Raw genomic sequence first — 26,255 nt, forward strand, 5'->3', positions numbered from 1 at the left:
CAACCTACAGTATCCGGGCTGCGCATGCGCGGGATTTCCTCTTTAACGTGGAGTCAAAGTTGTCCAACAATGATTGTAAACTTATTGTGTTGTTATGAAATAAACACGTGACGAACATCCGATCTTTGTTTACTTCATTAGTATTTTGTACACATCGCTATTATTAAACGAATCATAAATAAATGTTTGGACAGAGAATAACAGAATCTAAATCTAAACTTTGACTAACTGTACGATACAAACCATAGTCTGTTTGAAATGAATTGATTTATAATGAGCTTTATTTTTATTCAGTGATTTCTAAAGTAGCATTTGATGACGTACAAAACTAGCGCCTCTGTCCACCGTCGTGTCTGTGGGTTGCCATGGTTGCAGTGCTTTTTGATTTGTGACGTCGCACTGATGATGACGTTGATGGTTCTCATCTGCATATTTCTCATTTGCATATTTCAATGAAACAAGAGTAAAAACAGTGTAATTACCACAGAGGTGACAAAAGACGACAGTAATTGAATTATTAAAACATTGTTATACATCTTAAGCTTTCTTTGAGATTCAATATTAAACCCAAAGTATTTAAACATGTATTTAAATATATTATTTGTAAAAACAACAGAAAGAAAGTCACACACGAACATGCATCGATGTCCATCAGGGCCGACGATGACAATTTTATTACAACAATTCTGAAAATTAAATGAAACACCGATAAAGTTACTTCAGGAGAACAACGTTAATATAAAAAAACATCACTTTAGGATATTCTACAACCATTTATTTCAAAAGACTAGTACATAAGATTTGATTTTGAAGACTCTGAATTCCTGTAAAAACACTTTCAAATCAGGGAGAAACAGATAATGACGAAATTTGTTTAAAATTGTTCATCAAATCAGTAAATCTGATTGTCATGTACAATGTTACATCAAACATCCTCATGAGGTTTACACATCCATGCATCTATAGATCGTCTCATTCATTCATGAAGGACATCATTTTATGAATCACTTTTCTCAATTATTGACATTCATTCCTCAACACACTGAAACTTAAAGATTCAATGCAGGTAAAAAGTGGTGGAAGTTCATGATGAACAAAAAAATGAGAAAACACATGAAAAAGAGCACATAGTTCATCACAGTGTCTAAAGTTTCAAAGACGAATCATCTAAATGACCAATTTTCTCCGTAACTGCAAAATACATCAATAAACATAATAGTTCAGCCAAACTTCAAATTCCACTCATTTTCTACTCACCCTTGATCTAGGGTTGGGATTATTATTATGATTAGTCATTTAATCTCCAGATGAATCAATAAAGTTAATTACCTATCTATCCATTAGTAGTAATCTGTTCTTTTTTAGAATTGAGGGAAAGTGTTTGTTCATTTTCATCTTCGTCCCAAAAAAAAAAAAACACTAAAAAACATCGAAATACCTTCATTCTGCTCGTCTGTAACGTCCCTCTTGTATTGAAGCTCCACATGAGAAGAATTGTTCAGGAAAGATTCAAACAGGTCTATATTTGAAGTTTGTTTTAAGTGGAAGTGCTCAGCCTCTCAGCTGCAGTCGGAAATCTTTCCTCATTGAAACACATTGAGAGTGTCAGTGCTCATGCACAACATTTAGGATGATGGTCTCGTAGCTTTAGCTAAAAACAAACTGAAATATAGACTCAATTCAATTCCTCATGTCGATTCTTTAATTAATTTAGGAAGGAAGACGAAGACAACTGAGCTCCAGTCGCTACATTAAAATGAAAAAACATTTTTGTCTATAACTCCAAAAAGAACAGATTACTCCGATTATAATCAACATTAGTGATCATGAGGGTGAGTAAAAATAAGTAAAAATTTGAATTTCGACTCATTTAAATCAACACTAATAATAACTAAAACATTGTTAAATAAAATAACATGCATGTACCTGTATATTCCAACTCCAGTAGTACAGTTTTAAGACTCACATCTGGGTTTTATTGAGGTGTAATACTTTTATGTGCCTCTAAAGTCTCTCCAGTGTGAGTTCTCATGTGTTTCTTCAGGTTTCCACTTTTTTTAAAAACTTTACCACACATAGAGCAAATGTTAGGTTTTTCTCCAGTGTGAACTCTCGCATGTCTCTTCAGGCAACTACTGCTTGTAAAACCTTTACCACACAGAGAACAAATGTACGATTTTTCTCCTGTGTGAATTCGCTCATGTACTTTCATGTCCCAACGGTTTGTAAAAGCTTTACCACACTGAGAACAGTTATAAGGTTTTTCTCCAGTGTGTATTCTCACATGCGTCTTTAGATTTAAACTATGTCTAAAACCTTTACCACAATGAGAGCAGACGTAAGGTTTTTCTCCAGTGTGAATTGTAAAATGTGCCTTCAGGTCTCCACTAGTTTTAAAACCTTTACCACACTCAGAACAGACGTAAGGTTTTTCTCCAGTGTGATTTCTCACATGTATCTTCAGGCCTCCATTAGTTGTAAAACCTTTGCCACACTGAGAGCAGATGTAAGGTTTTTCTCCAGTGTGACTTCTCATGTGTGTCTTCAGGTGTGAATCAATTTTAAAACCTTTGCCACACTGAGAGCAGATGTAAGGTTTTTCTCCAGTGTGCATCCGCATGTGTATCTTCAGGTGAGACTTTGAGGGACATTTCTTCCCACACTCAGAACAGGTCACTGACCTCTGATCATCTTTCTTTTTGCTGACAGCAACCATCCGATTCTTCACAGAGTTTGAAGTTGACAGAGAGTCACTGGTTTCTCTCCAGTCTTCACTGTCATCAGTGTCAGATTCAGAAGACGGTGACCTCTGGTGGTCAGAGAGTAGAATTGAATTCAAGTCTGGTTCTGGTCCTCCACATTCTTTTTCATCAGCTTCTAGTTTGATGTCTTTGATTGTCCAGCTGGTCAAAGACTCTCCTTCATCTTCTTCATCTTTAACCTTCTCATGGACAGGAGTGAAGGAAACTTCGTTTTCTCTTTTGAAGACACGAGGTTCTTGTTCCTCATGACTCAGACTGGAGCTGCACTCCTCCTGCTCCTCACTAGAAACTTCTTCTTCCTTTACCAGCACCTGCAGAACATCTACAGGGACACAAACACACTTCAGTCTCTGGATCATTCCTTCTTTCTTTGAGTTCCTGTCGTGTGGGAAGCTCAAGTCCTGACCTGCTCCCCTGTGTCTATTTTATGGGATGTGTTTACACCAAAAGAGGAAAGTTATACAACAGACCGGAGCCAAGAAAACAACTTAAACGGTCATTGTCAATAAATCATGTAACTTCGGGGAAATAAACGCTAACTAAGGACTGCCCACTGTGGAAGATCTTTAAAATTAAATGTGAATAATTGTGTCTTTGTGTGTCCTGTGACAGACTGGCGTCCTGTCCAGGGTGTCCCCCGTCTCTTGCCCCAAGAAGCTGGGACAGACTCCAGCCCCCCTGTGATCCCCATAAGAGAATGAATGAATAATAATAGTAAATTGTGTTCTAAGCATTGTTAACAATTTAACCCCAACTTTTTAACTTATTTTGTGTTTTTTTACTTGTTATGTTGTACAAAAATATTCCATAGATTCATGTTCTCAGCTGAAGCATATGTACATCGAGTGTCAGTGAAACTAATCGCTCAAACTATTGGATGGACTGAAAAATCTGGATCGAGACATCGTGACTTATTATAGTGCATTATGAATCCTAAGATGGATTTAATAGTCACCGCAAGACAATATGTTCACTTTAAAGCTCAGAATAGTTCTTAAGCAACAAGAGTGAAGACAAATTGTAATACATTAAAGGCGCCGACGAGGACGGCTGCCTCTCCAGTAGCTCCGCAGCAATTTCTATAATTTTCTGTTTTTCATTCATTTTTTTTAGTGTCATTTTTTTAAATGGATACTTTTGAACATGGGGAGAATCGTCTTGTTTACTCAAGAGAGGATCTACTATCGCTTCAGCGCCGTTATCGTGGCTGTCGGGCAGGGAAGAGGCTAAAGGCTAAGCTAACGGACAATCGGAGACGTCGAAGACCAACGATCCCAACGATCACGATGGGGAACGTCAATTCACTGACGAATAAGATGGACGAGCTGTCTGCCCTCAACAACCAGCGGATCTACAGAGAGAGCAGCTTGTTGATCTTCACGGAGACGTGGCTCACTCACTGACTTCGGACTCACTCGTGGATCTGCCTGGTTTCAGCACCGTCAGAGCAGACAGAGACTCAGGCGCTTGTGGGAAGCGCAGAGGAGGAGGTCTGATCATGTACGTGAATAAACGCTGGTGTAGTCCGGGACACGTTACTGTGAAGAAAGTCTCGTGTTGTCAAGATTTAGAACTGTTGGCTGTCAGCATGCGTCCATATTATCTACCGCGTGAGTTCAGTCACGTGATCGCGCTGTGTGTCTACATTCCTGCGAGCGCTGCGGCGCCATCTGCCTGTGAGAAGATCCACACAATGACAGCTCGGCTTCAGAATCAACATCCTGACGCGTTTATCATCATCTCTGGAGACTTTAATCAACCTGGACTCTACTCTGCCTACTTTCCATCAGGCTGTGGATTGTCCCACCAGGAAAAACAGGACAATTGACCTTCTTTATTCCAACTTGAAGGACGCCTACAGAGCCAAATCTCTTCCTCCACTTGGAAGGTCCGATCATAACCTGGTCCACCTTCAGTCACAGTACATTCCTCTGGTGCAGAGACAGACTGTGACCACTAAGACAATCAGAAAGTGGACACCAGCTGTGGAGGACGCCATCAGAGACTGCTTTGAAACAACAGACTGGGATGTGCTGCTGAGGTCTCATGGTGAGGACATCGAGGGACAGACACACTGTCTAACAGATTATTTAAATTTCTGCTTGGACGTTGTCGCCCCTACTAAGACTGTCCGCTGTTACCCTAATAATAAACCGTGGGTAACAAAGGAGGTCAAGGATGTCCTTAACAGGAAGAAAGTGGCATTCAGGAGCAGAGACGGGGACGCCATGAGGTCAGCTCAGCAGGAGGTGAAGCGATGCTTGAAGGAGGCAAAGGACACCTACAGGAGGAGGTTGGAGGAGAAGCTGAGCCGAGAAGAAATAAGAGAGTCTGGGATGGTGTTAAAACCATCACTGGACACAAGACCAAGGCCTCTCTGACTGCAGTGGACACGGTGGAGGAGGCAAATGGACTGAACAACTTTTTCAACAGGTTTGAGCAGGTCACCTCACCCTCACTGCTGCCCGCCTCAGGACCTGCCCCACCTTCTTGTGCCCCCCTCAGCACCACACAACCACTTCCCAGCTTCACCTCACTCCAGGTACAGGATGTACTTCGGAGGATTCGTCCAGGGAAGGCTGCTGGTCCTGATAAGGTGTCTGCTCGACTGCTAAAGACCTGCGCTGCTGAACTAGCTGAGCCACTCCAGCATGTCTTCAACCTCAGTCTACGGCTGGGGAACGTACCAACTCTGTGGAAGACTTCCTGTATCGTTCCAGTCCCTAAAAAGATCCGACCAAATGTGCTGAACGATTATAGACGGTGGCACTGACTTCGCAGCTGATGAAGACACTGGAGCAGCTGGTCCTCAAACATCTCAGGCCACAAGTCCAGCACGCGCAAGACCCCCTGCAGTTTGCCTACCAGCCAGCAGTTGGTGTGGAAGATGCCATCCTTCACCTCCTGCATCGGACCTACTCCCACTTGTATAAAGGAAGCGGTTCAGTGAGAATCCCGTTCCTGGACTTTTCTAGCGCCTTCAACACTATCCAGCCCACTCTGCTGCAGGACAAATTGACTAAGATGCATGTGGACCCTGGTCTGGTCTCCTGGATTACGGACTATCTTACGGATATCAAGTCTGACACTGTGGTGTGCAGTACAGGAGCACCTCAGGGGACAGTACTGGCCCCTCTCCTCTTCACCATCTACACTTCAGACTTCTGCTACAACTCAGAGCTGAGTCTCGTCCAGAAGTATGCTGACGACACTGCTATTGTTGGATGCATCAGGGACAACAGCGAAGACGAATACACTGGAGTGAGAGGAACCACTTGCAGCTGAACACCTCAAAGACCAAGGAGCTGGTCTTGGACTTCGGGAGGTCCAGGACAAAGCCATGTCCAGTGTCCATCAGAGGCAACGAGGTGGAGATAGTGGACAACTATAAGTACCTCGGTGTGTGGATGGACAGTAAACTGGACTGGTCCTGCAATACAGACTGTATATAAGAAGGTTCAGAGTAGACTTTACTTTCTGAGGAGGCTTCGATCATTTAACATCTGCAAGAAGCTCCTCTGCATGTTCTACCAGTCTGTAAGTAAGTAAGTAAGTAAGTAATATTTATTTATATAGCGCTTTTCGAGACCAGGGTCACAAAGCGCTTAAACAATCAAAACAATACTCAAAAAAGTACATACTTTAAAGATCAAGATAATACTGAGAACAACACAGGAGTTCGAGAAATTCAAGGAAAAGCCTGAACAAATAGAAATGTCTTAAGATGTTTCTTGAAGGAGTCAGTAGATCATCAAGAGCAAAGAGAGAGAAGATCGTTCCAAAGCTTAGGAGCAACAGCCTGAAAAGATTTCTCTCCTCTGGTCCTGAGCCGTGTGCGTGGAACCATCAGTAGATTCTGATCCACAGACCTCAGAGCCCGAGCTGGGGTGTAAGGCTGGATCAGATCAGTGATGTAAGGAGGAGCCTGACCATGAATAGATCTGAAAGTAAGAACCAGAATTTTAAAGTTGATCCTGAAAGAAACTGGAAGCCAGTGAAGAGTTTTAAGGACCGGAGAAATGTGAGTTCTTCTACTAGAGCGGGTCAGAATTCTGAATCAACTGCAGGCGAGAAGATCCTTCTTGTTAAGACATGAAAACAAACTGTTACAATAGTCCAGACGAGAAGAAACAAACGCATGGATTATAAGATCCAGATCATGTTGTGACAACATTTTCCTAAGTTTAGAGATTTTTCTCAGTTGAAGGAAACAGTTTCTGGTCAGTTTTCTTCAGTGTTGAACAAGAGACATGTCTTTATCAAATACAACACCCAGGTTTCTCAGGCTCAGTTTGACAGACTGACCTAAGTCACTCAAGTACTGACTCAACCCTGAACTTTATCATCAACAATCACCAGTGTTTCAGTTTTGTCCACATTTAGCTGTAGAGTGTTTTCACTCATTGTTTGATTTCTAGCAAACAATTGACTAAGCTGTTCAGCCTCTAGGGCCCAGTTGGATCAAAAGAGCACTGTGGTGGCCAGTGTCATGTTCTATGCTGTGGTGTGTTGGGGTGGAAATGTGTCCAAGAGGAGGTCAACAGGTCAACAGGTTGATCAGGAGGTCTGGCTCTGTGGTTGGAATGAAGCTGGACTCACTGGTGACAGTTGCTGAGAGGAGATCATTGAACAAACTACTGTCCATCATGGATGATGACAGTCATCCTCTGAACACTGTCATCAGTGAGCAGAGAAGCAGATGAAGCACGAATGCTCCTCCCAGGTGCAAAACAAATAGACTCAGGGACTCATTCATCCCTCGGGCTATTAAATTGTACAATTCTGAGTTCGGGGGCAGGAGTGGAGTGAAAGTATCTGGATGTTCTGTTCTATGTTAGTCTTTGTATCCTTTTTCTTTGACCTATGTTCTTTGTCTTTATCTTTAGACTTAGATTGTGTCATCTTGTTCTTCCTCTTATGTTATTTTCTTATTTTATTTTTTATGTATTCTTTTTTATTGTTTATGAAAAATTGCTGGCTACTGGAAAAAACAATTTTCAATCAATAAAGTTTTACCTTACCTTACCTTACCTTAAATAAAAGTTATACAACACAGTGTTTAGACATTATTTATATTCTTACACATATTTCACCAGCGAGTTTATTCTCAAGATTGTACTACCTCAGTATTTGTTTTGTTAGACTAGAAGAGATATATTCCATTGTATTCTGTTTTAAATCTGAATATAGAACAATTACACAGAAGATATCATTGTTGATGGTGAGTTTGTTGTGAAATATATAAGTTAAAATATTGTAAACTCAACTTTGTTTTCCTAGAGACCTGGTAAAGAGATGTATAGGTTTCACAATAAGCGTTTAACGATGTTAGAAGCCTGTAAAAACACTTTTGAAAAAACACTCATTTTTAGTAACAATGCGTTTCCTCTTGTTTGAGATTTAAAATAAAGTCACGATATTTAAAATCACTGTTTCCCCAAAACGTTATAATAAAAACAATAAGGCAACAATATTAATGAATTCTCTCGGTGAACATTCGGCTCAAATACATTTCGAACAACAGTTTTAATGATATTTCTCTCTATATTTCACTACAATAACAGTGTTAGCTAGCGTTAGCCACTGTTAGCACTGTCCGCATTATAGTTTACATATACATTTAAAACACTTCAGAAACACTTCTATACATATGCGTCGAACAAGAATGTAGACTCGACCGACGTAGTGGTGAAAACACTAGTTAAAGTGGAATAAACACAACATTACAGGAGCTCAACTCACTGTTGACAATGCGCGCCGCCATCTTGGATTTTGAAACTCGGGGATGTGGATCCTGTCAGTACATCATACACTATCCTGGCTGCGCATGCGCGGCGTCGCGAACTTGATGACGCCAAACATGTTCAACCTACGCGCGGGATTTCCTCTTTAACGTGGAGTCAAAGTTGTCCAACAATGATTGTAAACTTATTGTGTTGTTATGAAATAAACACGTGACGAACATCCGATCTTTGTTTACTTCATTAGTATTTTGTACACATCGCTATTATTAAACGAATCATAAATAAATGTTTGGACAGAGAATAATAGAATCTAAATCTAAACTTTGACTAACTGTACGATACAAACCATAGTCTGTTTGAAATGAATTGATTTATAATGAGCTTTATTTTTATTCAGTGATTTCTAAAGTAGCATTTGATGACGTACAAAACTAGCGCCTCTGTCCACCGTAGCGCTGTGGGTTGCCATGGTTGCAGTGCTTTTTGATTTGTGACGTCGCACTGATGATTTTTTTTTTTTTTTTTTTAGAATCCCTTATTAGTCCCGCGAGGGGAAATTCCACCATTCACACATACTGATGGGAGTAGGCTGTAGGCTGCACACTTGCGCCAAGTTCACCATCAGGAGCAATCAGGGTGAAGTGTCTTCAGGGACACAACGACACAAGCTTGTCTGGAGCTGGGATTGAACCTGCAACCTTTTGGACTGCAGGCAACCACTCTACCATCTGAACTATGTCGCCCCCTGATGACGTTGATGGTTCTCATCTGCATATTTCTCATTTGCATATTTCAATGAAACAAGAGTAAAAACAGTGTAATTACCACAGAGGTGACAAAAGACGACAGTAATTGAATAATTAAAACATTGTTAAACATCTTAAGCTTTCTTTGAGGTTCAATATTAAACCCAAAGTATTTTAACATGTATTTAAATATATTATCTGTAAAAACACAACAGAAAGAAAGTCACACACGAACATGCATCGATGTCCATCAGGGCCGACGATGACGGAGAGATTATGGATCAACTTCAATCCTGTGTTTGCTGCTGCACTGGTTTTCTGAGTGAATTCGACTTTAAGATTGTTTGACAATTTTATTATAACAATTCTGAAAATTAAATGAAACACCGATAAAGTTACTTCAGGAGAACAACGTTAATACAAAAAAAACATCACTTTAGGATATTCTACAACCATTTATTTCAAAAGACTAGTACATAAGATTTGATTTTGAAGACTCTGAATCCCTGTAAAAACACTTTCAAATCAGGGAGAAACAGATCATGACGAGTAAAAATCAACAAATGAGTTGATAAAGTGTCTGATCAGAAGAAAGTGTTTCGTGTTGCCGGCTCTTTTAAGAAATGCTGAAATATGTTTAAAATTGTTCATCAAATCAGTAAATCTGATTGTCATGTACAATGTTACATCAAACATCCTCATGAGGTTTACACTTCCATGCATCTATAGATCGTCTCATTCATTCATGAAGGACACATGACCCCTGAATAGAGGGATGCGTCTGTACATAACCAGCAGCAATATTAACTTCCTGCTGGTATCAAAACAGATCAGTTTTACTCAGTTCAGTTGTAAGAGGTGTTAAATAATTACCATTTCTTAAATGATCAGTTCTTGAGATGAGACAAATGGTGTCATCTGTGGTGGTCAGAGGGCGCAGGGTTCTCCAGTTCATGGTTGTTATGTATATTCCATAGATATATTCCAACTACAGTTGTAGAGTTTTACAAAACACACTTGGATTATATTGTGATGTAATACTTGTATGTGCATCTTAAGACTTTCCAGAGTGAAGTCTCATGTGTTTAGTACAGTCTCTACTAGTTGTAAAACCTTTACCACAGTGAGAGCAGATGTAAGGTTTTTCTCCAGTGTGAATTCTCACATGTGCTTTCAGGTCTCTCCTAATTGTAAAACCTTTACCACACTCAGAGCAGACGTAAGGTTTTTCTCCAGTGTGAATTCTCAAATGTGCCTTCAGGTCTCCACTACTTGTAAAACCTTTACCACACTGAGAGCAGATGTAAGGTTTTTCTCCAGTGTGCATTCTCACATGCGTTGTTAAAGATGAACTACGTGTAAAACCTTTGTTACAATGAGAGCAGATGTAAGGTTTTTCTCCAGAGTGACCTCTCACATGTAACTTCAGCTCTCCACTAGTTGTAAAACCTTTACCACACTCAGAACAGACGTAAGGTTTTTCTCCAGTGTGAATTCTCACATGTGCTTTCAGGCCTCCACTGTTTGTAAAATATTTACCACACTGGGAGCAGACGAAAGGTTTTTCTCCGGTGTGAATTCTCAAATGTGCCTTCAGGCCTCCACTAGTTGTAAAACCTTTGCCACACTCAGAGCAGACGTAAGGTTTTTCTCGAGTGTGAATTCTCAAATGTGTCTTCAGGCCTCCACTACTTGTAAAACCTTTGCCACACTCAGAGCAGACGTAAGGTTTTTCTCCAGTGTGATATCTCAAATGCGTCTTTAGCGATGAACTACGTGTAAAACCTTTATTACAATGAGAGCAGATGTAAGGTTTTTCTCCAGTGTGAATCCGCATGTGTATCTTCAGGTCAGATTTTGAGGGACATTTCTTCCCACACTCAGAACAGGTCACTGACCTCTGATCATCTTTCTTTTTGCTGACAGCAACCATCCGATTCTTCACAGAGTTTGAAGTTGACAGAGAGTCACTGGTTTCTCTCCAGTCTTCGCTGTCATCAGTGTCAGATTCAGAAGACGGTGACCTCTGGTGGTCAGAGAGTAGAATTGAATTCAAGTCTGGTTCTGGTCCTCCACATTCTTTTTCATCAGCTTCTAGTTTGATGTCTTTGATTGTCCAGCTGGTCAAAGACTGTCCTTCATCTTCTTCATCTTTAACCTTCTCATGGACAGGAGTGAAGGAAACTTCGTTTTCTCTTTTGAAGACACGAGGTTCTTGTTCCTCATGACTCAGACTGGAGCTGCACTCCTCCTGCTCCTCACTAGAAACTTCTTCTTCCTTTACCAGCACCTGCAGAACATCTACAGGGACACAAACACACTTCAGTCTCTGGATCATTCCTTCTTTCTTTGAGTTCCTGTCGTGTGGGAAGCTCAAGTCCTGACCTGCTCCCCTGTGTCTATTTTATGGGATGTGTTTACACCAAAAGAGGAAAGTCATACAACAGACCGGAGCCAAGAAAACAACTTAAACGGTCATTGTCAATAAATCATGTAACTTCGAGGAAATAAACGCTAACTAAGGACTGCCCACTGTGGAAGATCTTTAAAATTAAATGTGAATAATTGTGTCTTTGTGTGTCCTGTGACAGACTGGCGTCCTGTCCAGGGTGTCCCCCGGCTCTTGCCCCAAGAAGCTGGGACAGACTCCAGCCCCGCTGTGATCCCCATAAGAGAATGAATGAATAATAATAGTAAATTGTGTTCTAAGCATTGTTAACAATTTAACCCCAACTTTTTAACTTATTTTGTGTTTTTTTACTTTGACGTTGTACAAAAATATTCCATAGATTCATGTTCTCAGCTGAAGCATATGTACATCGAGTGTCAGTGAAACTAATCGCTCAAACTATTGGATGGACTGAAAAATCTGGATCGAGACATCGTGACTTATTATAGTGCATTATGAATCCTAAGATGGATTTAATAGTCACCGCAAGACAATATGTTCACTTTAAAGCTCAGAATAGTTCTTAAGCAACAAGAGTGAAGACAAATAAAAGTTATACAACACAGTGTTTAGACATTATTTATATTCTTACACATATTTCACCAGCGTAAACTCAACTTTGTTTTCCTAGAGACCTGGTAAAGAGATGTATAGGTTTCACAATAAGCGTTTAACGATGTTAGAAGCCTGTAAAAACATTTTTTTTTTTAGCAAAAATGCGTTTCCTCTTGTATGAGATTTAAAATAAAGTCACGATATTTAAAATCACTGTTTCCCCAAAACGTAATAATAAAAACAATAAGGCAACAATATTAATGAATTCTCTCGGTGAAAATTCGGCTCAAATACATTTCGAACAACAGTTTTAATGATATTTCTCTCTATATTTCACTACAATAACAGTGTTAGCTAGCGTTAGCCACTGTTAGCACTGTCCGCATTATAGTTTACATATACATTTAAAACACTTCAGAAACACTTCTATGCATATGCGTCGAACAAGAATGTAGACTCGACCGACGTAGTGGTGAAAACACTAGTTAAAGTGGAATAAACACAACATTACAGGAGCTCAACTCACTGTTGACAATGCGCGCCGCCATCTTGGATTTTGAAACTCGGGGATGTGGATCCTGTCAGTACATCGTACACTATCCTAGCTGCGCATGCGCGGCGTCGCAAACTTGATGACGCCACTACGGTTCTCTCACAAAGACCAAACACGTTCAACCTACAGTGTCCGGGCTGCGCATGCGCGGGATTTACTTGAAAGCGGTTTAAAAACTCTTTAACGTGGAGTCAAAGTTGTCCAACAATGATTGTAAACTTATTGTGTTTTTATGAAATAAACACGTGACGAACATCCGATCTTTGTTTACTTCATTAGTATTTTGTACACATCGCTATTATTAAACGAATCATAAATAAATGTTTGGACAGAGAATAATAGAATCTAAATATAAACTTTGACTAACTGTACGATACAAACCATAGTCTGTTTGAAATTAATTGATTTATAATGAGCTTTATTTTTATTCAGTGATTTCTAAAGTAGCATTTGATGACGTACAAAACTAGCGCCTCTGTCCACCGTCGTGTCTGTGGGTTGCCATGGTTGCAGTGCTTTTTGATTTGTGACGTCGCACTGATGATGACGTTGATGGTTCTCATCTGCATATTTCTCATTTGTATATTTCAATGAAACAAGAGTAAAAACAGAGTAATTACCACAGAGGCGACAAAAGACGACAGTAATTGAATAATTAAAACATTGTTATACATCTTAAGCTTTCTTTGAGATTCAATATTAAACCCAAAGTATTTAAAAATGTATTTAAATATATTATATGTAAAAACAACAGAAAGAAAGTCACACACGAACATGCATCGATGTCCATCAGGGCCGACGATGACAATTTTATTACAACAATTCTGAAAATGAAATGAAACACCGTTGATATCAAAAAAAGATCACTTTAGGATATTCTACAACCATTTATTTCAAAAGACTAGTACATAAGATTTGATTTTGAAGACTCTGAATTCCTGTAAAAACACTTTCAAATCAGGGAGAAACAGATAATGACGAGTAAAAAACAACAAATTAGTTGAAAACGTGTCTGATCAGAAGAAAGTGTTTCGTGTTGCCGGCTCTTTTAAGAAATGCTGAAATATGTTTAAAATTGTTCATCAAATCAGTAAATCTGATTGTCATGTACAATGTTACATCAAACATCCTCATGAGGTTTACACTTCCATGCATCTATAGATCGTCTCATTCATTCATGAAGGACACATGACCCCTGAATAGAGGGATGCGTCTGTACATAACCAGCAGCAATATTAACTTCCTGCTGGTATCAATCAGTTCAGTTGTAAGAGGTGTTAAATAATTACCATTTCTTAAATGATCAGTTCTTAAGATGAGACAAATGGTGTCATCTGTGGTGGTCAGAGGGCGCAAGGTTCTCCAGTTCATGGTTGTTATGTATATTCCATAGATATATTCCAACTACAGTTGTAGAGTTTTACAAAACACACTTGGATTATATTGCGGTGTAATACTTTTATGTGCCTCTTTAATGAACTATATATATATATATATATATATATATAATCCCCCCCCAGGATATGTGTCAACATTCCTCCAAGTTAAGACAACACCAGACCAGGTGGGTTTGGCATTTCACAATAGTTGCCTGAGTAATCACAGCAGGAAGGGTGATAGTTCAAGGCCATACGTTCCTTTAGCCCGAGTTCCCAAAGCAAGAAGGGTAAGAAGTTTGACAAATGGTCAAACAAAACTTTCGTTGACCGAGGTCAACAACACTTCATGCGAGATTCTGACCAACAAGAATCAGATAAAAGGAAGATTATGGCTTCCAGCAGATGCAGAGTCTGTGAAAATGCTATTCACCACTGAAACCATCAACAGATGTCTTCACAGGCAAAATGTGTGTTTGTGTGTCTTGGATTATATTCATTGAAATGTTTATTACCTGCTTAAAGAAATATACTTGTAAGTGAATGGATCTACGTGCAAGGTGTTTGAAGTTATCAAAATGAAGAAAGAAATCACATATGAAATATATGAATAGAATTAATCATTATCAAAACCTTCTTTTTGCTAATCCTTTTCCTAAATGTGTCATGTTTGGTGTTGTTTTAATGTCCGCGCTCCGTGGGAAAAGAATCTAGAAAGAACAAATCAATTTAAAGCATTTTTAATGTACATTTGATTTTTCTTGTGTGTCAACCAATCAGAAGGGTCTGCCCCTTTTACGATCGCTGAGTTTCAGCATAAGAACTGCTGTTCAACTTAGCAGTGTCGTGTTGTCTCCTCCTAAAGAAAGAGCGTACCTCTTAACATCAGGGTGTACGTTGTAACATCAGAGTTTATCACCTCCCGCATGATAAACTGGGTCATCACCAACTTTGCCTTCAAGACGAAACTCCGGGCTCCTGACTTCAGCTCCTGCAAGCCCAAACTGAGGACCCGCTTCCAGCATCCTTCCAGACTCCACAAAGTTTTTGTGAGTTGAGGTGTCTAGAACCAGGAAGCCGACACTGTGATTCATCGGAACGTTCGGTGGACCGAACGCAATCGCTTGGCCCCCTCGTCGAAAGAACTTTTATCCCCTCGTTCCTGACTGTCATCCTCATCGTCATCTCCTTCATCCCCATCCTCACCTCCAGCTCCGTTGGCATCCACTCGCTTGACACCTTCATCTGGTCTCCAGCTGCTGCCTAAACCTCCATTCAACATCTACCGTCAAGTAAGAAGCTGATCACTTCATCTTGAACAAATTGATTTGTGTCTGCGTTGTTTAATATGCGGGTAGTCCATTAAAATTTAGTAAACGATTCTTTTCCCTTTTTCGTTTTTATTCTCGGTTCCAACCTTGCCATAACATACTAATTTTTGTCATTCATTATTCATGCCTTTTAAATAAATGTATTAAACTTCATGTCGTTGTTCCCGTCTCTATTTTGGTGTAATTAACGGTCAATTTAAGAGCCTCTTACTCAGTAAAGAACAGATAATCACGACAAAAAAGAAGTAACTTCAGTTAAATGAGATTGATTTAAACCAGTGTTTCATAGTTAATTAATTAGGCCAATTAATTAATTATTATACACGTAAATGTAATAGTTTCCCTTGCACTATAAAACAAGGGTGGTGTCCCTTTTCTTCAGGTAAATCTTACCTAGAGGCAATTTTAAAGTTAAATCTACCAGAACTTAGACGTTCTGAAAATAAACCTTTTTATAAGGAATATAAAACTACTACACTCTTAAGACTTTCCAGAGTGAAGTCTCATGTGTTTCGTACAGCTTTTACTAGTTGTAAAACCTTTACCACACTGAGAGCAGATGTAAGGTTTTTCTCCAGTGTGAATTCTCACATGCATCTTTAGAGATAAACTACGTGTAAAACCTTTATTACAATGAGAGCAGATGTAAGGTTTTTCTCCAGAGTGAATTCTCACATGCGTCTTTAGAGATAAACTACGTGTAAAAGCTTTATTACAATAAGAGCAGATGTAAGGTTTTTCTTCAGAGTGAATTCTCACATGTATCTTCAGGCTTCCGCTAGTTGTAAAATGTTTACCACACTGAGAGCAGGCGTAAGGTTTTTCTCCAGTGTGAATTCTCAAATGTGCCTTCAGGTCTCCACTAGTTGTAAAACCTTTACCACACTCGGAACAGACGTAAGGTTTTTCTCCAGTGTGAATTCTCACGTGTGTCTTCAGGCCTCCACTAGTTGTAAAACCTTTACTACACTCAGAACAGACGTAAGGTTTTTCTCCAGTGTGAATTCTCACGTGTGTCTTGAGGCTTCCTCTAGTTGTAAAACCTTTGCCACACTGAGAGCAGATGTAAGGTTTTTCTCCAGTGTGACTTCTCATGTGTGCCTTCAGGTGTGAATCAATTTTAAAACCTTTGCCACACTGAGAGCAGATGTAAGGTTTTTCTCCAGTGTGAATCCGCATGTGTATCTTCAGGTGACATTTTGAGGGACATTTTCTCCCACACTCAGAACAGGTCACTGACCTCTGATCATCTTTCTTTTTGCTGACAGCAACCATCCGATTCTTCACAGAGTTTGAAGTTGACAGAGAGTCACTGGTTTCTCTCCAGTCTTCACTGTCATCAGTGTCAGATTCAGGAGACGGTGACCTCTGGTGGTCAGAGAGTAGAATTGAATTCAAGTCTGGTTCTGGTCCTCCACATTGTTTTTCATCAGCTTCTAGTTTGATGTCTTTGATTGTCCAGCTGGTCAAAGACTCTCCTTCATCTTCTTCATCTTTAACCTTCTCATGGACAGGAGTGAAGGAAACTTCGTTTTCTCTTCTGAAGACACGAGGTTCTTGTTCCTCATGACTCAGACTGGAGCTGCACTCCTCCTGCTCCTCACTAGAAACTTCTTCTTCCTTTACCAGCACCTGCAGAACATCTACAGGGACACAAACACACTTCAGTCTCTGGATCATTCCTTCTTTCTTTGAGTTCCTGTCGTGTGGGAAGCTCAAGTCCTGACCTGCTCCCCTGTGTCTATTTTATGGGATGTGTTTACACCAAAAGAGGAAAGTTATACAACAGACCGGAGCCAAGAAAACAACTTAAACGGTCATTGTCAATAAATCATGTAACTTCGGGGAAATAAACGCTAACTAAGGACTGCCCACTGTGGAAGATCTTTAAAATTAAATGTGAATAATTGTGTCTTTGTGTGTCCTGTGACAGACTGGCGTCCTGTCCAGGGTGTCCCCCGTCTCTTGCCCCAAGAAGCTGGGACAGACTCCAGCCCCCCTGTGATCCCCATAAGAGAATGAATGAATAATAATAGTAAATTGTGTTCTAAGCATTGTTAACAATTTAACCCCAACTTTTTAACTTATTTTGTGTTTTTTTACTTTGACGTTGTACAAAAATATTCCATAGATTCATGTTCTCAGCTGAAGCATATGTACATCGAGTGTCAGTGAAACTAATCGCTCAAACTATTGGATGGACTGAAAAATCTGGATCGAGACATCGTGACTTATTATAGTGCATTATGAATCCTAAGATGGATTTAATAGTCACCGCAAGACAATATGTTCACTTTAAAGCTCAGAATAGTTCTTAAGCAACAAGAGTGAAGACAAATAAAAGTTATACAACACAGTGTTTAGACATTATTTATATTCTTACACATATTTCACCAGCGAGTTTATTCTCAAGATTGTACTACCTCAGTATTTGTTTTGTTAGACTAGAAGAGATATATTCCATTGTATTCTGTTTTAAATCTGAATATAGAACAATTACACAGAAGATATCATTGTTGATGGTGAGTTTGTTGTGAAATATATAAGTTAAAATATTGTAAACTCAACTTTGTTTTCCCAGAGACCTGGTAAAGAGATGTATAGGTTTCACAATAAGCGTTTAACGATGTAAGAAGCCTGTAAAAACACTTTTGAAAAAACACTCATTTTTAGTAACAATGCGTTTCCTCTTGTTTGAGATTTAAAATAAAGTCACGATATTTAAAATCACTGTTTCCCCAAAACGTAATAATAAAAACAATAAGGCAACAATATTGATGAATTCTCTCGGTGAACATTCGGCTCAAATACATTTCGAACAACAGTTTTAATGATATTTCTCTCTATATTTCACTACAATAACAGTGTTAGCTAGCGTTAGCCACTGTTAGCACTGTCCGCATTATAGTTTACATATACATTTAAAACACTTCAGAAACACTTCTATACATATGCGTCGAACAAGAATGTAGACTCGACCGACGTAGTGGTGAAAACACTAGTTAAAGTGGAATAAACACAACATTACAGGAGCTCAACTCACTGTTGACAATGCGCGCCGCCATCTTGGATTTTGAAACTCGGGGATGTGGATCCTGTCAGTACATCGTACACTATCCTAGCTGCGCATGCGCGGCGTCGCGAACTTGATGACGCCACTACGCTTCTCTCTCAAAGACCAAACACGTTCAACCTACAGTGTCCGGGCTGCGCATGCGCGGGATTTCCTCTTTAACGTGGAGTCAAAGTTGTCCAACAATGATTTTAAACTTATTGTGTTGTTATGAAATAAACACGTGACGAACATCTGATCTTTGTTTACTTCATTAGTATTTTGTACACATCGCTATTATTAAACGAATTGTGGTAGGAGTGAAGAAGCAAGGGATGATGTAAAACACAACTTTATTCTTCACTCAGCAAAACCAAACTGGACTGTTTGTCCCGAACACACTACCCTGATGGGTGAGATAAAACCGCGCAGGTCCTAGTGCCCGCCACACCACCCCCCCCCCCCCCCACACACACAAACACAAAATACTTTGGGCCTGGCTCAAGTACCCTAAAAGGTCCATCGTATGGCGGTTGAAGTGGTGTGCGGTGCGCATCATGACGCACAAAAACAAAAAGAGCGTTCTGTAGCTGAACAGGCACAAATATTTTAGGGAAACAGTGATGAACAGGTCCCGGGACCCTAACACTGTCCGAACTATCGGTCACACGGAACTGTGGAGCAGAGTTAACAGGCAAAAATCCCCCAGGGATGCGCAGGGGCTGTCCAATGACCAACTCCGCGGCAGATGCCTCAAGATCCTCTTTCGGAGCGGAACGTAACCCGAGCAGAACCCAGGGTAATCGATCCACCCAGTTCGAATCTGCAAGCGTCTGTAACGACCGGTGGAACCTTTCGCACATGCCGTTCGACTGCGGGTGGTACGCTGTAGTGCGGTGTGTCTGCACGCCTAAGGATCTCGCTAGTGTCGACCACAACTCCGAAACGAATTGAGGGCCCCTGTCGGATGTTATATCAGAGGGCACCCCAAAACGAGCAACCCAGGTTGAGAGGAACGCTCGGGCAACGTCTGCAGAGGTCGTGGAGGAAAGAGGGACAACTTCAGGCCACCGAGTGGTTCTATCCACCATGGTGAACAGGTGAGTGAAACCCTGCGACGGCGGCAATGGACCAACCAAGTCCACATGCACATGATCAAACCTCTTGGCGGGAATAGGAAAAGGCTCAAGCCCGCTGACACGCAACACAAGCGCCTGCCCACTCCTTAACATCCCTGCGTAGCCCTGGCCAGACAAATCTAGCACTGACCATCTTGACTGATGCCTTAACCCCGGGATGTGAGAGGGAGTGTACCGAATTGAAAACACGACAACGCCAAGCTATCGGAACAAGGGGCCGTGGGCGACCGGTAGAAACGTCGCAGAGGAGCACGGGACCACCTTCTTGAACCACAGCTTCCTCAAGCTTAAGGCTTGTATCTCCCGATTGGAGAGAAACAATATCTGGGTCGGTGGCTTTGGTCAGCAGCCATGGCTGAGACATCAAACCCCAGCTGAACAGGGCACACCAGCGCACGTGACAAACAATCCGCCACGTGGTTAGACTTCCCAGCTACATGTCGAATGTCGGTCGTGAATTCTGAAACGGCGGCAAGATGGCGATTTGGCCAAGGCCGATTTGGCCGACTCGAAGGCCTGGATCCGTTCCGGGGTCCAGTCGATAGGATCCTTAGCTGCCCGCTTGCGCAGAGCGTCGTACAGGGGCTTCAGGATGTGGGCGGCATGGGGAAGAAAACGATTGTAAAAATTGACCATGCCCAGAAACTCCTGAAGACCTTTAGTCGTGCTGGGCAAGGGAAATTCCGCGACGGCCTGAACTTTTAATGGAAAGGGAACCGCACCTTCTGCCGAAACGCGGTGGCCTAAAAAATCAATAACGTGCAGACAAAATTGACACTTTGTATTATTGACAATTAAGCCATGTTCCTCGAGCCGCTGAAAAACCTGCTTCAGGTGGTCTATGTGCTCTTCAGCCGACGCGCTAGCCACCAATATGTCGTCAAGATAGACAAACACAAAAGCGAGGTCCCACAAAACAGAGTCCATCAATCTCTGAAATGTCTGCGCCGCGGCTTTAAGACCAAAAGGCATGCGGAGGAACTCAAATAACCCAAACGGGGTCATTACTGCGGTCTTTGCTACATCGTCTACATGCACCGGAACCTGGTGATAACCGCGCAGCAGGTCCACTTTTGAAAACACACTAGCACCGGCTAGGTGTATAGAAAAGTCCTGAATGTGTGGAACAGGATAACGGTCGTGCGAAGTGATGTTATTTAGACGCCGAAAGTCGCCACACGGTCGCCACGAGCCATCAGCCTTAGGTACCATGTGAAGAGGCGAGGCCCACGGGCTGTCAGAACGCCTGACTATGCCTAAACGTTCCATGGTGGCAAACTCTTCTTTGGCGATGGCCATTTTCACGGAATCAAGACGACGTGCACGTGCAAACACTGGAGGACCAACCTTCGGAATATAATGTTCCACACCATGGCGGGCCACTGCAGCCGAAAAAGCAGGTTTAGTAAGCGATGGAAACTCAGCAAGTAACCGCTGATAAACGTCGCCCGCAGCTAAAAAGTTAGCATGTGGTACATGCACAGATCCCCCAGTAACACATGGAAAAGTGGTGAAAGACACAGAATGAATCAAACGCCTGTTAGCAACATCTACAAGTAACCCATTTGCACACAGGAAGTCTGCGCCAATAATAGGAACAGTAATAGAAGCTACTACAAAGTCCCACTTGAATGTGTGTCCCTGAAAATTCACAGTCACGAACCTTGATCCAAAAGTTGAGATGCTTGATCCATTTGCTGCGCTCAACTGCAACCCACATCCCTGAGTCTTTAAGTCCCGGTGGGTCGCAGGGAGCAAACTTTTCTGTGAACCCGAGTCCACCAAAAAACGAGTCCCAGAGACTGAATCTTTGATGAACAGCAGCTCTTCATGGTCACCAGAACACACAGCTGCTACTGGGTGCTGGCGCTGGCGTTTCCCGAAGCCTCAAAAGAGCAAGGTGGAACACATCGTCGTGCTTTGCGGCCAAAACGCTGATGGAAATGACACCAGCTGCTCTCGCGCCTCTTTCTCACTCCCGCCACCACTCCAGCGTCGCCGACCTCCGGAACAGTGGAGACACTCTGCACGTGGAACTGTGTGGTCGCCAGCAGAACACGATCCGCTTCTTCGGCCAGACCACGACAGTCTCCCGCGGTCAAGCACGCAGAGTTTGCAAGTGCAGCGCGCACAGGAGGAGGAAGTTGACGCAGAAATAAATGAAGAAAAAGAAATCCACCTTCATCTGGTCCCAGTAATAAAAGCATACTGTCCATCAAATCCACCGCCAACCCGTCGCCCAGACCCGACAAGGACAGCAGTCGTTCTGCCCTCTCCGCCGCCGAGAGAGAAAACCTCCGGAGCAGAAGATCTTTGAGCGCGACATACTTGTGACGCTGTGGAGGATCTCGAAGCAGCGCCATGGAGCGACGAGTCGTCTGTTGATCGAGTGCAGACACGACCAGGTAATACTTGGAGTCATCGTCATTAACTCCGCGAAGGTGAAACAGCGCCTCGACATGCTGGAACCAGGACGCGGGATCACTTTGCCAGAAGTCCGGGAGTTAAACAGCGGAGGCGGGGCAGGCTGCGCAGGTGAGCGAGACATGTCCGAGGAGGAAACTCCGTGGTCTTCGTCACCAAACATGCTCAGAAACGGGGTCACCAATGTGGTAGGAGTGAGGAAGCAAGGGATGATGTAAAACACAACTTTATTCTTCACTCAGCAAAACCAAACTGGACTGTTTGTCCCGAACACACTACCCTGATGGGTGAGATAAAACCGCGCAGGTCCTAGTGCCCGCCACAGAATCATAAATAAATGTTTGGACAGAGAATAATAGAATCTAAATATAAACGTTGACTAACTGTACAATACAAACAATAATCTGTTGGAAATGAATTGATTTATAATGAGCTTTATTTTTATTCAGTGATTTCTAAAGTAGCATTTGATGACGTACAAAACTAGCGCCTCTGTCCACCGTCGTGTCTGTGGGTTGCCATGGTTGCAGTGCTTTTTGATTTGTGACGTCGCACTGATCCTCACTTGCAAACACAGTCTTTCACCAGCAGCTTCAGCTCCGTGACAAACTGTTGTTTCTGTGTTACCCTGCACTTTCTCATGAAACCTGGATCTGGCAAATAGGGTGTTCTTCTTTGGCATCACGTATTCCTCGAAGTGGTCATAGTAGATCCTCACACACACAGAAACCTTCAAATAAGTTGATACAACTTTATCACCTTTACATGATCTAATTTGATCAGATATTGCTGATGTTATACGTTCTTTATTTCTTGATGTTTCTTGTTAAGTTGCTTCATTTCTGTCAGATATGTCTCATAAACAGGATAAAAAAGTTGGTGCTGCTGCAGTTGTTATGGCAACAGATGTGTCAACAACATGTTCACAGCCTGCAGATGACGTGTACATTTGCATATTTCAATGAAACAAGAGTAAAAACAGTGTAATTACCACAGAGGCGACAAAAGACGACAGTAATTTATTACTAAAATATGGTTATACTTATGCTTTCTTTGCGATTCAATATTAAACCCAAAGTATTTTAAAACGTATTTAAATATATTATCTGTAAAAACACAACAGAAAGAAAGTCACACACGAACATGCATCGATGTCCATCAGGGCCGACGATGACGGAGAGATTATGGATCAACTTCAATCCTGTGTTTGCTGCTGCACTGGTTTTCTGAGTGAAGTTGACTTTAAGATTGTTTGACAATTTTATTACAACAATTCTGAAAATTAAATGAAACACCGATAAAGATACTTCAGGAGAACAACGTTAATATCAAAAAAACATCACTTTAGGATATTCTACAACCATTTATTTCAAAAGACTAGTACATAAGATTTGATTTTGAAGACTCTGAATTCCTGTAAAAACACTTTCAAATCAGGGAGAAACAGATAATGACGAAATTTGTTTAAAATTGTTCATCAAATCAGTAAATCTGATTGTCATGTATAATGTTACATCAAACATCCTCATGAGGTTTACACTTCCATGCATCTATAGATCGTCTCATTCATTCATGAAGGACACATGACCCCTGAATAGAGGGATGCGTCTGTACATAACCAGCAGCAATATTAACTTCCTGCTGGTATCAATCAGATCAGTTTTACTCAGTTCAGTTGTAAGAGGTGTTAAATAATTACCATTTCTTAAATGATCAGTTCTTAAGATGAGACAAATGGTGTCATCTGTGGTGGTCAGAGGGCGCAAGGTTCTCCAGTTCATGGTTGTTATGTATATTCCATAGATATATTCCAACTACAGTTGTAGAGGTTTACAAAACACACTTGGATTATATTGCGGTGAAATACTTGTATGTGCCTCTTAAGACTTTCCAGAGTGAAGTCTCATGTGTTTCGTACAGCGGCTACTAGTTGCAAAACCTTTACCACACTGAGAGCAGATGTAAGGTTTTTCTCCAGTGTGAATTCTCACATGCGTCATTAGAGACGAACTACATGTAAAACCTTTATTACAATGAGAGCAGATGTAAGGTTTTTCTCCAGAGTGAGCTCTCACATGTATCTTCAGGTTTCCGCAAGTTGTAAAACATTTACCACACTCAGAACAGACGTAAGGTTTTTCTCCAGTGTGAATTCTCACATGTACTTTCAGGTCTCTCTTAGTTGTAAAACCTTTACCACACTCAGAGCAGACGTAAGGTTTTCCTCCAGTGTGAATTCTCAAATGTTCCTTCAGGTCTCCACTAGTTGTAAAACCTTTACCACACTGAGAGCAGATGTAAGGTTTTTTTTCAGTGTGCATTCTCACATGCGTCGTTAGAGATGAACTACGTGTAAAACCTTTATTACAATGAGAGCAGATGTAAGGTTTTTCTCCAGAGTGAACTCTCACATGTATCTTTAGTCCTCCACTAGCTGTAAAACCTTTACCACACTCAGAACAGACGTAAGGTTTTTCTCCAGTGTGACTTCTCACATGTGCTTTCAGGCCTCCACTGTTTGTAAAATATTTACCACACTGGGAGCAGACGTAAGGTTTTTCTCCAGTGTGAATTCTCACATGTGCTTTCAGGCCTCCACTGTTTGTAAAATATTTACCACACTGGGAGCAGACGTGAGGTTTTTCTCCGGTGTGAATTCTCAAATGTGCCTTCAGGCCTCCACTAGTTGAAAAACCTTTACCACACTGTGAGCAGATGTAAGGTTTTTCTCCAGTGTGAATCCGCATGTGTATCTTCAGGTGAAACTTTGAGGGACATTTTCTCCCACACTCAGAACAGGTCACTGACCTCTGATCATCTTTCTTTTTGCTGACAGCAACCATCCGATTCTTCACAGAGTTTGAAGTTGACAGAGAGTCACTGGTTTCTCTCCAGTCTTCACTGTCATCAGTGTCAGATTCAGAAGACGGTGACCTCTGGTGGTCAGAGATTAGAATTGAATTCAAGTCTGGTTCTGGTCCTCCACATTCTTTTTCATCAGCTTCTATTTTGATGTCTTTGATTGTCCAGCTGGTCAAAGACTGTCCTTCATCTTCTTCATCTTTAACCTTCTCATGGACAGGAGTGAAGGAAACTTCGTTTTCTCTTCTGAAGACACGAGGTTCTTGTTCCTCATGACTCAGACTGGAGCTGCACTCCTCCTGCTCCTCACTAGAAACTTCTTCTTCCTTTACCAGCACCTGCAGAACATCTACAGGGACACAAACACACTTCAGTCTCTGGATCATTCCTTCTTTCTTTGAGTTCCTGTCGTGTGGGAAGCTCAAGTCCTGACCTGCTCCCCTGTGTCTATTTTATGGGATGTGTTTACACCAAAAGAGGAAAGTTATACAACAGACCGGAGCCAAGAAAACAACTTAAACGGTCATTGTCAATAAATCATGTAACTTCGGGGAAATAAACGCTAACTAAGGACTGCCCACTGTGGAAGATCTTTAAAATTAAATGTGAATAATTGTGTCTTTGTGTGTCCTGTGACAGACTGGCGTCCTGTCCAGGGTGTCCCCCGTCTCTTGCCCCAAGAAGCTGGGACAGACTCCAGCCCCCCTGTGATCCCCATAAGAGAATGAATGAATAATAATAGTAAATTGTGTTCTAAGCATTGTTAACAATTTAACTTTTTAACCTTTTTTGTGTTTTTTTACTTGTTACGTTGTACAAAAATATTCCATAGATTCATGTTCTCAGCTGAAGCATATGTACATCGAGTGTCAGTGAAACTAATCGCTCAAACTATTGGATGGACTGAAAAATCTGGATCGAGACATCGTGACTTATTATAGTGCATTCGGTTCAAATACATTTCGAACAACAGTTTTCATGATATTTCTCTCTATATTTCACTACAATAACAGTGTTAGCTAGCGTTAGCCACTGTTAGCACTGTCCGCATTATAGTTTACATATACATTTAAAACACTTCAGAAACACTTCTATACATATGCGTCGAACAAGAATGTAGACTCGACCGACGTAGTGGTGAAAACACTAGTTAAAGTGGAATAAACACAACATTACAGGAGCTCAACTCACTGTTGACAATGCGCGCCGCCATCTTGGATTTTGAAACTCGGGGATGTGGATCCTGTCAGTACATCATACAC

General features: G+C 41.3%; 4 protein-coding genes across 4 annotated transcripts; all 4 read right to left on the reverse strand.

Annotated features, from left to right (window-relative positions):
• Positions 1-637: 637 nt before the first annotated feature.
• LOC148068922 (uncharacterized) lies at positions 638-8,531 on the reverse strand. The gene is made up of 2 exons (XM_087802601.1): positions 8,505-8,531; positions 638-3,084 (listed from the first exon to the last, which is right to left on the reverse strand). Exons 1-2 carry the CDS (start codon positions 8,524-8,526, stop codon positions 1,976-1,978), a joined length of 1,131 nt encoding a protein of 376 aa, XP_087658727.1. The 5' UTR covers positions 8,527-8,531; the 3' UTR covers positions 638-1,975.
• Positions 8,532-9,620: 1,089 nt separating this feature from the next.
• LOC148068923 (uncharacterized) lies at positions 9,621-12,809 on the reverse strand. Its single transcript, XM_087802597.1, has 2 exons — positions 12,783-12,809; positions 9,621-11,553 (listed from the first exon to the last, which is right to left on the reverse strand). The coding sequence occupies exons 1-2, from the start codon at positions 12,802-12,804 to the stop codon at positions 10,307-10,309; spliced, it is 1,269 nt and encodes a 422-aa protein (XP_087658723.1). The 5' UTR covers positions 12,805-12,809; the 3' UTR covers positions 9,621-10,306.
• Positions 12,810-14,927: 2,118 nt separating this feature from the next.
• On the reverse strand, positions 14,928-18,582 carry LOC148068924 (uncharacterized). The gene is made up of 2 exons (XM_087802599.1): positions 18,560-18,582; positions 14,928-17,159 (listed from the first exon to the last, which is right to left on the reverse strand). Exons 1-2 carry the CDS (start codon positions 18,579-18,581, stop codon positions 15,997-15,999), a joined length of 1,185 nt encoding a protein of 394 aa, XP_087658725.1. The 5' UTR covers position 18,582; the 3' UTR covers positions 14,928-15,996.
• Positions 18,583-23,481: 4,899 nt separating this feature from the next.
• Positions 23,482-26,211, reverse strand: LOC148068925 (uncharacterized). Its single transcript, XM_087802589.1, has 2 exons — positions 26,185-26,211; positions 23,482-25,342 (listed from the first exon to the last, which is right to left on the reverse strand). Exons 1-2 carry the CDS (start codon positions 26,204-26,206, stop codon positions 24,012-24,014), a joined length of 1,353 nt encoding a protein of 450 aa, XP_087658715.1. The 5' UTR covers positions 26,207-26,211; the 3' UTR covers positions 23,482-24,011.
• Positions 26,212-26,255: the final 44 nt, after the last annotated feature.

Source organism: Callionymus lyra, chromosome 11 (genome assembly GCF_982586985.1).
Source record: "Callionymus lyra chromosome 11, fCalLyr1.hap1.1, whole genome shotgun sequence".
NCBI classification, from domain to species: Eukaryota; Metazoa; Chordata; class Actinopteri; order Syngnathiformes; family Callionymidae; genus Callionymus; species Callionymus lyra.

Coding starts and splice junctions, on each gene's coding strand:
- LOC148068923 (XM_087802597.1), bottom strand. CDS start 12,804: ATGGCGGCGCGCATTGTCAACA. Junction 11,554..12,782: donor GGCGGCGCGCATTGTCAACA/GTGAGTTGAGCT, acceptor GTGTCCCTGTAG/ATGTTCTGCAGGTGCTGGTA.
- LOC148068924 (XM_087802599.1), bottom strand. CDS start 18,581: ATGGCGGCGCGCATTGTCAACA. Junction 17,160..18,559: donor GGCGGCGCGCATTGTCAACA/GTGAGTTGAGCT, acceptor GTGTCCCTGTAG/ATGTTCTGCAGGTGCTGGTA.
- LOC148068925 (XM_087802589.1), bottom strand. CDS start 26,206: ATGGCGGCGCGCATTGTCAACA. Junction 25,343..26,184: donor GGCGGCGCGCATTGTCAACA/GTGAGTTGAGCT, acceptor GTGTCCCTGTAG/ATGTTCTGCAGGTGCTGGTA.
- LOC148068922 (XM_087802601.1), bottom strand. CDS start 8,526: ATGGCGGCGCGCATTGTCAACA. Junction 3,085..8,504: donor GGCGGCGCGCATTGTCAACA/GTGAGTTGAGCT, acceptor GTGTCCCTGTAG/ATGTTCTGCAGGTGCTGGTA.